Raw genomic sequence first — 10,991 nt, forward strand, 5'->3', positions numbered from 1 at the left:
CATGAAATCTTTCTGTATTTGTAAATAAAAATTAGATTTGATTAGGTCTAATTCCATTGCTCACCCTAATTCTGAGGAATTCCTATTCCATTTTGAACATCCTTGGCTCTTCTGGAAAGAAGAAACAAATGTCCTAGCACAGTGGGATATTAACTGGGGAGGCAGGTCATTTAAATCTCAAACTTAAACTTAAGCAATCAAGGGAAAGTTAACGGAAATAATAATAATAATTAATAATACTACACATTTATACAGTGCTTGCTATATGCCAGCCACTGCACTAAGAGCTTTACAATTATTATCTCATTTAGTCCTCACAAAAACTCTGGGAGATAGGTGCTATTATTACCCCATTTTACAGAGGAGACACTGAGGCAAACAGAGATTAAGTCATTTGCCCAGCGTCACACAGCTAGTAAATGAGGCTGCATTTGAACTCAGGTCTTCTTACTATGCTCTGTGTAATATGGTGCTACCTAGCAGAGGCCACTGAAAAATAGAGGGAAGTAGGCTTCCTTTCCTAAAAGGAAGGTTCTTGTGATTCAAGAATGTTACTTAACAATATCTCTGCCTTTTCATTTTGTTGTGTTTTCCCAAGTCCACCACACTATTTATAAAACTCTCATTCACATATTGAAAATTAGAGTTGGTGCTGGAGTCTAGAGGAAAGTTTCAGAAGAAGGGGTTCAAGTCTTGACTTTGTCACTTATTTGCTATGTGAACTTGAACTTGGAACCACAATTTCCACATCTCTGAAACATGGAGTTAATCTTTGTGCTATCTAATCCGTAGATTTGTGGGGAATGGGCTCTTGTTTGTCCACAAAAAAAAAAAAAAAGAAGGGAGGGAGGGAGAAAGAAAGAGAGAAAGAGAGAGGAAGGAAGGAAGGAAGGAAGGAAGGAAGGAAGGAAGGAAGGAAGGAAGGAAGGAAGGAAGGAAGGAAGGAAGGAAGATCAATTGTTAGAGGCAGTGAGGCTTAATGTTCTTTATGTTGTTGTTTATCCTTCCTTCCTTCCTTTTTGAAGAGGATGGATGATATCAGGAGGATACTGTTTTGACTTGCATGTGAATTGGATTTTAGTGAGATGGAACTATACAAAGTCATCGCCCTCATCCTTTTCCAATCCTTAGAATCTACTGGAAAGATATAGGTCAATATATCTGGCAATGGCCCCAGAGATATAATTTATAGACTGCTGGACTTAAGTGGGAAACCTTGTGTATGGATCCTGATCCAGACACATATATGGTTGTCCCATCTGTAACAGGGGAGGAAATAAAATACCTCCTGCCTCTCACGGTTTTTGTGAAGATCAAATGAAATTATTTGTCCACCTGAAAGCCTACAAAAATGGCGACTTCTGTTGCTACTATTTTCATATCTCACCAATATACCAAATGGCAAAGACATAGTTGCATTCCACTTTTTTCTATCAATTTCTATTATGCTCCAATGGAGCAAATTTTGAGTCATACTTTTAGACCTGCAGCTTATAACATTTTAGGACTGTGCAGGGTTCCCCAGATGGGAATCCAACTGGCAAGAACTTCCTCCATTTATTATGAAAATAACCTCTTTTTATAGGTTTGGAAAGAAATGTGGTAAATACACAAGAGAAGCGGTATCCTATGGCCGTCCTATCCCTCAGCACTTTCATTGGGGATCGTGCTTTGAATACCTGAAGTCTAGCCACTCCCAGCAGATGTCATATTGTGAGGAATGTCGAAGGGTCCTGGGATCATGGTACCAGGGAGGGTAGCCATAGTCACCCTTCCCAGTGTCAGGCCCTATCATCCCCTAAAGCTTTGAACCAATGCCAGTGAGAGAAGAACAAAAGGTGCAGCTTGTACACACAGAAATGTGGAAAAAAGCCAATGAAGGGAGTGAAGGGAGAGGAAGGGGTGATAAAAAAAAAAAAAAAAAAAAAAGGAGAATATGGTCAATTAGGTAAGGAATGAAACATTATCCATAACAAAGAGCGAGAAGCATCACTATGGGGCTGTCCGGGCCAGACCTGGAAAGCTAGAACCAGTAAGATAAATTCTTCTACTGGCATATTATTTATGGCCTTTCTCCATCATCCCTGTGTGTGTGTGTGTGTGTGTGTGTGTGTGTGTGTGTGTGTGTTCGTGTACATGAGAGTTTCCTCAGTGACTAGGGAATTCGAGATAGTTTATTTCTCCTCTGACTGGCAAAAATCCAAAAACTACCTTAGTAACCTCCCAGACTGGCAAGCAGCAACAACTATGGAAGTAAAAAGGCTGAGATTAAATAGTGTTCTCTCCTGATTCTCCTCCTGCTGCTCACTCTCAGTCTCCTTGGATGGACCATATCCACTAACCCTGGTGTGGTCCAACATCTAGCCCTGGGTCTCCTTCTTTTCCTCAACAAACAATCCCTTGGTGAACTTATCATTTCCCAGGGATTCAATGATAATTTCTATGTAGATGATTCTCTTTCTCTCATACCTTTCTTTAAATTGCAAGTCAAGTTCCATGTTGTGTACAAAATTTTTCCTCCTTCCTCCCAACCTATAGGGTCCTCCCTCTTTAGCTCACTTGAATTTAACCACCTTGAGCCAATTTATTTATATGTATTTATTAATTTCATATTCATGATTTATATACCTTCGCAGGGAGAGGATGAATAGGGGGTAAAAGACCAGCCCAGGTTCACACAGCATCTGAGTGTCTGAAGCCAGATTTAAACTCCAGGGCTGATTGCTCTATCTATTGCAACGTCTCACTGCCCAGATTTATATACACTTTTATTTTCTTGCCTATATGTATTTCTAAGGTACTTTTTAAATATGCTTAGAATATAAATCCATTGCAAAGAGATATTATTTCATCTTTGTATTTGAATTTTGTACTAGCACCATTTCTAGATGCTGCCTTGTTATTTGTCCTTCACTCTCAAAGATGACCTTGACATCAGGGAGGGGATGCCATGACATGACTGACCCATTTGGATAGAGATCAGGATGACTGGAGATACCCCCCAATGTAGTGGGAGATCTTGGCTTTTTTAGGCAAAAAGTCTTTAACAAAGCTCAGTTTGACTGAAGCAACATCCATTCAATTATCAAGGCTAGATAAAAAGACATTCACTGGCATATAGTAGGCACTTAATAAATGTTTGTTGATCGCTGATATACAGTCATTGATATCCAGCTCTAATTTCTCTCCTGAGCACAAATCCAGAAACCCATAGTCATCTCAAATTCAGTATGTCCAAAAAAGAATTATCTTTTTCCCAAAAGAGCTTTCCCCTTACTAACCTTCTTATTACTGTCAAAGACAGTCATGACTTCATGTTCATCTCTGATTCTTAACCCTCACTCATTTTACATAATCAGTCTGTTGTGACAGACTGTCCTTTCCACCTTTGCAACATCTCTCATCTACACTGCATTTCCCCCGGCCTTGTCATGTCACCACCCTGGGGCAAACCCTTATCATCTCATCCCTGGATTGCTGCAATAATTACTGCTGGTAAGACTGCCTCCCTAAATCTTTCCCCAATCCAAGCCCTCTTCCAATCCAAAGTGATTTTCCTAACACAAAGATCTGTCCATGTCACTCCCCCATCCAATAAACTCTTGTGACCCAATCTCATGTGAACAACACTTTATCCAACATAAAAATGTCTAACCTTTGACTCAATCACACCGCAAGGAGCTTCACCCTCAGAAGATCAAAGGCAATGAGAAGGTTCTATTTAAACTAAAATACTTATGGCAGCATTTGGGGTTTTTTTGGCAATGGTCAAAAACTAGAAACAAAATAGGCTCCATTGATTGCAGAATAGCTGGAATAATTGTAGTCTATGGATTTGTGTCAGTTGTTTTTAAGTTGTATCCAACTCTGTGATCCCATTTGGAGTTTTCTTGGCAGAGGTACTGGAATAATTTGCTATTTTCTTCTCCAGCTCATTTACAGATGAGGAAACTGAGGCAAATAGAATGAAGTGACTTGCCCAGGATCATACTTTAAATATTTGAAGGTGGATTTGAATTCAGGAAGATGACTCTTCCAGTTGCCCAGGTCTATGGATAGCACAGAATATTATTATACCATGAGAAAAAAATAAACCTGAAGCATTCAGAGAAGCATAGAAAGACTCATATGAACTGATACAGACCAAGAGAACCGGATATATACAACAGCCACAATAACTCTAAGGAAAACAACTAAAAACCCTCTGATCAATGAAACGGCCTATGTTGGTTTCAAAAGAAAAATGGAAAGGTATATGTTCTTCTTCTCAAGCAATCAGCAAGCAGTTATAAAGCACCTATACTGCCCATGGAGGTACAAAGGCAAAATAAAACAGTTCTTCCCCTCAAGAATCATACATTCTATGAGGTGAAATAATCAATCATTAAGCACTAATTTAGGCATTGTGCTTGGGAAGTAATGGCAAGTAATAAGCAATCCTTACTCTCTAGAACAAGGGTGGGGAATAAGGCATAAGATCCTCAAAATCATTTTTATAATCAACCACAAGTGATGATGAGCTGAAGGCTAGATAGAATAACCTTTCACTGCTTGAATTCTCTAAGTTGATAATTTTGGGTCTGCAAATGAATATCCAAATGGTCCTTGGCAGAAAAAAGGTCCCCCAGCCCTGGTTTAGGAGAAAACACACACATATAAAAATATACAAAATAAACAAATACAAAATAGTTTGGGAACAAATACAAGGCAATGAAGGGGAGAAGATTAGCAACTAGAAAAATCAGGGAATGCTTAATGTGAGAGGTGGCTTGGAGAAAAGAAATAGAGAAAGCACAGGATCATAGAGAGGTCAATGGGTGTAACCCATTCATTTTACAGAAGAAGAAACTAAGGGCTAAAAAAATGAAATTACTTGTCCAGAATCATACAGCTGGTAAATCTCTGACTCAATAAAGTATATCTTGCCAGATCTGATGCTCTGATTCATTTGCAGTTAGGTAGGGGGTAAAGGATCCTCAGTGATAAAGTCAATATTTTGTTTAAAAGGCATCAATGTACTTTAAAAAAGAGAGAGAGAGAAAGAGAGAACATAAGGAAGTTAATGCCATACTCTCTCGGGAAAGAAGAAAGGACCTAAGTTAAACCATAACTAGTAATTCTAGCACCCGAGGCAATTACCACAAATTGTGCCTTTCAGGAAAGTAACAGGGAAAGCACTTTAAAATCAACTTTTTAAAACAAAACCAGTTGGGAAGAGAAAGACCTCAAACCTCAGTATATAAGGCCATAAGGTAAAGGAGCAGGGTGGGGAAAGGGAGAACAAAGATCACCCATTCCCTTCTCCAGACACCAAGACCACTGCCAGGGAGGCCACCCCTGGGGAAAAAAATATAGTTGGGCAAAGGAATGGGGTCATTGGAGGGAAGAAATACTAGATGACAGCTTTCTAGTTCTACTGACTATTCTTGCTAATTAGGGGCTAAGTTCCATTGTTTCTGTCCCTCTAAACTTTGGACCCATCCAATAACATCCTTTATGGATCTAAGAAGCAATTAAGGAGAAAAAAGAAATATGACCTTAGAAGTTGGGGAAGTTTCCCTACCTGTGTTATCAAGAAAAGTGAATCAAAGCAGCAGAAGCTACTTTCTCACACGGCATGCCAGAACTATGTTAAAAATTCACAGTGGTTGACAACTGTGTCCACGATACCCTGGGGTTGCCCCCAGATCAATCATGCAATCAATTTATATATCTACCACGTGGCAAGCCCTGGGCTAGGCAGTGGGGAAATCTCTCAGGATTATTATCTGCAAGAAAATACTAAGAAAGGGAACAAGGGAAGACAGGAGAAAAAGGAACACGTATCTTTGGGTTGGCCAAAAAAGCTTGTTCCTTCAGAAGGTGGAGACAAGGAATGGAGCTTCCCAGATACCTCTCCTCAATACATGGACTATAATGCATGCACAGATGGTATTATTGTTCCCTAAATGCTAAAGCAACACAGTCCAACCACCTCCTTTTGGGGGAAGAAACTGAGGCTCAGTGAAACTAAGTAACTTGCCCACCAGTACATAGGCTTTCCAAAGACAAAAATGCTTTAAACACATTATCTAATAGAAGCCTCATAGCAACCCTGTAGCATCCTCATATAAAGAGAGAGACAGAGTGTCAGAGAGAGATGACACAGAGACAGAGAGAGAGGGACAAAGAGAGATGAGAGAGAGACAAGAGAGAGACAGAGACAGACAGAGACAGAAGGAAGGAAGGAGAAAGACAGAAAGAGAAAGAGAGAGGGAGGAGACAGAGAGACAGAGAAACATGCACAGAGAGATAGAGAAAGAAAGAGACTGAGAGAGATAGAGACAGAGAAGGAGAAAGGGAAAAAAAGAGGAGAGAGAAGGGGAAAGGAGAGAAAGACAGAGAAGGAAAAGGAGAGAGAGACTGTATAAAGATAGAAATATATATACATACATAATTATATATAATTATATTTATGGAAACTGAGGCTTAGGAAGATTGAAACATGGCTAAGCCCATGATTTCTTTACTATGGGGAGGTACCATTAAAAAAGCTCTCTCTGCAAATTATGATCTAAAACAGCTGCATGAGAAGGATTGACAGATTAAATGACTTGCCCAGGATCACATAGCCAGTCTGGTCAGAATCTTGATTTGAACTCTAGTCTTCCATCTCCTCTTCCATGCCTCCTCTATCAAATGCACAGAGGTCATAGGATCAAGGGAGGCCATGTTATCCAACTCCCTTCTTTTTGCAGATGAGGAAGCCAAGATAAGAGAGGGGTGCATGTGATCACACAGATAATAAACAGAAGAGTTAGGATTTCAATCCAGCTCTTCTTGTTCCAAATCCAAGCCTTGGCTCCAATAACCTCCAAATGATTATCACAATTACCTATGTAGGCTCCCAGCAGCCCACAGTAAATTTATAAGAAAACATGCCATGGTAATATAATTATAATATATACAATATACAATATGATATGATGCAACATGACATGATATGATAAAAACATTAATAGAGTAAATAATATCATATATTAATGTTAATATAATCATATGCTTTGCTCAGTTATGTCCAATGCTCCATGACCCCATTTGGGGTTTTCTTGGCAAAAATACTGGAGCGGTTTGACTTTTCCTTCTCCAATTTATTTGAAAGATGAAGAAATTGAGGTAAATAGGGTTAAGTGACTTGTAGCTGTCACATTTAAACTCAAGAAGACAAGTCTTCCCGACTCCAACCATCACTCTATTCACTATGCTAATTTTATATTTATATAACAATAACTAGCATTTATGTAATACTTTGTGTCAAGCTTTATAAATATTACTTCATTGATCATTACAAACACCATATCATGAAGGTGCTATTATTATCTCCTTTTTTTTAGTTGAGAAAACTAAGGCAAACAGATTAAGTGGCTTGCCCAAAGGTCATACAGTAGTAATTGTCTGAGGCTGCATTTGAATTCAGGTCTTTGTATGCTCCCTAAATTGCCTCCATCATAGATGAAATGGACAACACAGTTCATCTTAATCCAACTACCTCAATTGATAAATGAAGAAACAAAACCAGAAAGGGAGAAGTTATTTGACTGAGATCATATGGGGAATCAAACAGTGTAGTCAGAATTTGAATCTGCATCCTTTGCCTTCAGATACTATGCTCTGGGTCCTATCCAGGGCTATCTTTTTTTTTCCCTTGAGGCAATTGAGGTTAAGTGACCTGCCCAGGGTCACACAGCTAGGAAGTGCTAAGTGTCTTGAGGCCAGATTTAAACTCAGGTCTTCCTGACTTCAGGGATGGTGCTAAATCCATTCCACCACCTAGCTGCCCCCATTATCTTTTCGTCTTGATGGGACACTGCCAGCTTCAACAATACCTGTTCCATGCTCCTTTAATCAAAGTAAGCCAATCAACCAAAGAGAAATTGTGATCTACAGCTGAGCTAGAAATGTGTAGTCAACATAAAACTTTCAGTTTCTCGATTACTCTCACTCACCTTTGGACACCAGCACATAGGAAGTTAAAAAAAACCCAGGAAGACCGACCAGATTTCAAAGCTGCATTGAATCTACCACGAGGTTCACGGTTCATATGAATGTGTATACGTGTGGAGTTTGATTTACACACATAACACACAAATGGTTTTAAAGAACAGTACATGGGAAACAGTAGAGAAACATCAGCAAGGGAAAATATGCTGATCAAGCTGTCCCCTTTGTAATAAGATTTCATAGAACAGAACACAGGACAGAGTGAGCCCTCCGGCACTAGATCTGAAGCCAGAAGCAAAGTACACAATAGGGAGCTAGAGTAAGGCTCAGACCCAAAGCAGTAGGACACCAAGAAAAAAAAAAAAAACGAGAGAGAAGCTGGTGATCCCAATATCCCCCAATTTATCTGGGCTTTAACAAACACAGATCTCTGGGACTCTCGGGGACCATCCTACTGCAGCAGAAGTTTGGAGGACTGAGCAATAAAGATTGTCTCTCACCTGGATGTCCCTGTGTTTGAGGATAATTTCCAGATACCTGCATACACATACAAAAAAAAAAAAAAAAAAGATCATATTGTATAATAAGGCAGAAAGCAAAAGATAATAAAGAAGTCTTGATAAAATTCTGGTCAAATGTTACCCCACCCTCTATGCTCTCACACTTTTGAAAATTACCTGCTTTTCCAAAAACAAAAAAAGCATCCACAAACACCAACAGAAGAGAGAGGGTAGTTTCCTCATGGTGGTCTTCTGAAAGTTTTTTTAAAAATGGCTCAAGCCAGATTCCAGGGAGGTGAGTTACAGAAAGAAAAAAAAAAAAAAACTTTGTTTCTTTTGGGAAAAAATTAATTCTCACTTTCTTGTAAAATGGACATCTTCATACAAGTTCAGAAAATTCATTTCAGAAGTCCTCTCAGTCCCTGTTGTTTGTCCGGAGCCATGGATGGATGTTTTCAAAATTCAACAACTTTCAGGAATCGATAAACTCTTTACCATTACTAGAACAGCTGAGGAATGTGGGAAAAATCAATCCAATTCCAAAACGCACAGTTGTCCAGAAACAATCCCAAAAATCTTCCTGCACTTGGGGCCAAGAAGTCTCTCTCATTCAGCATGTGGTCTCCCGTATTCTCTGTCGTGTTCAGGAGCACCCAGTCTATCCAGCTGTGCTCCTGAGTTATTCTTTTAAAAAAGAAGGGAATGGGGGAAAGAAACCTCTTCAGAGAACTTTTTTCACAAACTTGCTCCGGCTTTCTCCAGAGGAGTAGAATTGAAATGATTTGCTAAGTCCTTCCCTGTCTGGCTCATGTTTTGCACCTCCATCCCAGATCTCGTTGGGTGGAGAGAAAGTCTGAGTGATGTCATGTTCTCTCTTCAAACTTTGTCCCATTCTGTTTCTCTATTTATATCTTGTTGCTGCTTTCTCCTCGCTGGGTCCTAACACCAGTCTGTTAAGAACAATTGGAAATGTTTTAAGTCTCTTGGGTTCAGAAAGCAAACCAGAGAACACAATATTGAAGAGAGGGGGAGGTGCACTACCCCCCAGCTAGTTCACTTGAGCCAGCATAAATATTAATAAATATTTCAACTTAGAGCAAACAGAAAAATCTATTTAACTGAAAGTTTTGTTTGGCTGAAGGAAGAAATAAGGTGATACTCAGGGGGGGAAAAACACCAAACCCACACATCCTTCACTGACCAAAGTGTTGGCTGCAGTGCAGTACTTAACCCTTCCCCAGCCAGGGGAATTTTATCTTTCATTCTTTCCAAAACTATTATTATCAGCTCTTATGTTTCACAATTCAAAATACCTAGGAAAGTTCTGAGTATCCTGGATGCTATTTATGGGAAGACCTAGAGCCAGCCCCTTTGTCTATCTGTGCCTCAGTTTCCCGAAATATATCCCCCCATGGTGTTATCTACACAGAAAAGAGCCTTCTCTCCACTAGACTCTAGAAGATGTTGGTTATATTTTATCAATGTAAGTTCCTTGAAGTCAGCATGATATGGTGGAAAGAGACTTGGCTCTGAAGTTAGAGGATTCAGCTTCAAATTTTACCTCTGATGTTTATGCCCAAGTGAGCTTGAGCAAGCCACTTAATCACCATGAGTCTCTATTTCCTCTTCTGAAAAATAGGTTTGGATGGGGACTAGATGAGGCAACTAGGTAATGGCATAATGGATAGAGCTCTATGTCTGGAAGACCTGCATTCAAATCCTACCTTAAATATGTATTAGATAAGAGAGTGTGAGCAAATCACTGAATCTCTGTGTGTCCCGGCTTTCTTATCTAGAAAATGAAGGGCACAGGGTAATATATCACCTACTTCCCAGAAATGTTTGGAGGATCAACTGAAATAAAATCTGGATCGAATTACAACCTTATCAGTGAATTTTGATTATATAGCAACCAGTACATTGAGTCATTTTGGCCTTGTCTGACTCTTTGAGACCTTATTTGGCATTTTCTTGGCAAAGATACTGAAGAGGTTTGCCATTTCCTTCTCCAGATCACTTTACAGATGAGGAAACTGAGGCACATAGGGTTAAGTGGCTTGTCCAGGGTCATATAGTCAGGCTGCATTTGATCTCAGGAAGATGAACCTGACTCCAGATTCAGTACTCTATGCACTATGATGTCACCTAGCAATCCAAAAACACCTAATTTTATGTGCCAAGAAAAGATGCAAAGACAAAAGTGAATGGTGTCTGCCCTCAAAGAGCTTACATTCTATGAAAGAGACAATGTAACTGACATTTATTTACATCCTATGAAAAGACACAATGTAACTGACATTTATTTACATAGTATTTTTTGAGCTGAAAGAGGCTTTACTGTTCATTATCTCATTGGATTATGCCTTCCTTCCCAAAAACAAAAGGGTCTCAGCTCACTAGACCCAGGAACTCCTCTTTTGTCCTTCCTGCAGGACTGGAGTCCAGTTACATCCCCTTTCTCTGAAAGCTTTGCTGGGGCAACGCTGTGCCTCCAGCCTTCAACGCTCTCCA

General features: G+C 39.6%; 1 protein-coding gene across 1 annotated transcript in view; it reads right to left on the reverse strand.

Moving 5' to 3' along the window:
• Window positions 1–9,337, reverse strand: part of ADGRD1 (adhesion G protein-coupled receptor D1) — a 449,125-nt gene extending 439,788 nt beyond the window's left edge. Inside the window, exons 1-2 of the mRNA XM_051975862.1 lie at window positions 8,658–9,337; window positions 8,481–8,517 (exon numbers count right to left, since the gene is read on the reverse strand). Of these exons, the coding sequence (XP_051831822.1) occupies window positions 8,481–8,517; window positions 8,658–8,723 (103 nt within the window). The 5' untranslated portion in view covers window positions 8,724–9,337. The remainder of the gene's footprint in view (window positions 1–8,480; window positions 8,518–8,657) is intronic.
• Window positions 9,338–10,991: the final 1,654 nt, after the last annotated feature.

Source organism: Antechinus flavipes, chromosome 1 (genome assembly GCF_016432865.1).
Source record: "Antechinus flavipes isolate AdamAnt ecotype Samford, QLD, Australia chromosome 1, AdamAnt_v2, whole genome shotgun sequence".
NCBI lineage: Eukaryota > Metazoa > Chordata > Mammalia > Dasyuromorphia > Dasyuridae > Antechinus > Antechinus flavipes.